This window comes from Fonticula alba, assembly GCF_000388065.1.
Source record: "Fonticula alba strain ATCC 38817 unplaced genomic scaffold supercont2.2, whole genome shotgun sequence".
NCBI lineage: Eukaryota > Rotosphaerida > Fonticulaceae > Fonticula > Fonticula alba.
Genome location: NW_009242972.1, coordinates 785,977 through 787,010, shown reverse-complemented (window position 1 = coordinate 787,010; position 1,034 = coordinate 785,977). Strand labels below are relative to the sequence as shown.

General features: G+C 68.9%; 2 protein-coding genes across 2 annotated transcripts in view; one reads left to right on the top strand and one right to left on the bottom strand.

Moving 5' to 3' along the window:
* Window positions 1-122: 122 nt before the first annotated feature.
* H696_01194 (hypothetical protein) lies at window positions 123-629 on the top strand (the record flags this gene model as incomplete). The annotated part of the gene is made up of 1 exon (XM_009495079.1): window positions 123-629. One exon carries the CDS (start codon window positions 123-125, stop codon window positions 627-629), a length of 507 nt encoding a protein of 168 aa, XP_009493354.1.
* Window positions 630-944: 315 nt separating this feature from the next.
* H696_01193 (hypothetical protein) overlaps window positions 945-1,034 on the bottom strand; it is a gene marked incomplete at both ends in the record, with an annotated part of 2,144 nt that continues 2,054 nt past the window's right edge. Inside the window, one exon of the mRNA XM_009495078.1 lies at window positions 945-957. Coding sequence (XP_009493353.1) covers window positions 945-957 — 13 coding nt within the window. The remainder of the gene's footprint in view (window positions 958-1,034) is intronic.

The following is a 1,034-nucleotide window of genomic DNA, read 5'->3' as shown; positions in this document are numbered from 1 at the left end:
CGGTCCCTCCCTCCGCCTTTCCGTCTGCCCTTCGCGCTGACCTCCGTGTCTCCACTGCCGCCCCGTGTGCCTGTGCCGCCCGGTGCATTTCCCCCCGGTCCGGCCGGGCTCCAGCCTCCTTCATGTACAATGTCAGCCGCATTGTCATTCCGTACTCGGTTTTCTTCCTCCTCATGCCCGGGACAACGATCTGGACCGCGCGCGCGCTGACCGCCTCCTCTCGAGACACCGCGCGCAGCATGCGGGCCCTGCTCGAGGCGCCGGCCGCCCTTGTTGAGGAGCACCCCTCAAAGGAGGCGGAGGCGGGCCCGGCCCATGGGAGCCCCCTGCAGATGGATCTCGGGGCCGGGCTGGCGGCCGAAGACCCGGCCGTCGACACCGCCGCCGTTGATGCCTCGGCCGCCATTTCCGCCCTCGAGGCGGCCTCCGACATGGGCTCTGTCCTGGCCAGCACCACGGCCACTTCCGTCACTTCGAGTCCCATCGCCGAGTGGATCGCGGCACGGGGCGGCATCGAGGCCCTCTTCCGTGCGCCGAATGCCCACCTCCGCCGGCTGGAGTCCCGGCTCCAGGAGTGGAATGTGTCTTCGGCGGCGGGCGCCTCTGCGGCTCGTGACCAGTCCAAGTAGGCATGTGAGCCCGGAGAACGCCATTCCGCAAGAATATCATAACTCGCCGATCGCCGATGTGCCGGGGTTTCCCGGGCCCCAGGGTTTTGTGTCACATGTTCCTGCCGTCTGATATCGCGGGGATGTGGTTTGTCCGCAGGCTGGTCCCCCTTCCCCCCCCGCCCAGGTCTCGGTTAGCTGGGGCGGGGGGGGGCACAGGACGCGGTCCCGGTTGTGGTGGTGGTGGTGTGTGCGGTGTGGCGCGAGTGCAACAGGGTGTGGCGGGGGCGGGTAGACGCACGCCTCGGGGCAAGATCGTAAGTGTGTGTCCGGCACTCAGCCGGCTATTCTCCGTGACGGGTGCGCCCGCAAGCCACCAGGGAGGGGGGGACATGTTGACTGGGCTGCGTGGGCCGGGCCGCAAAG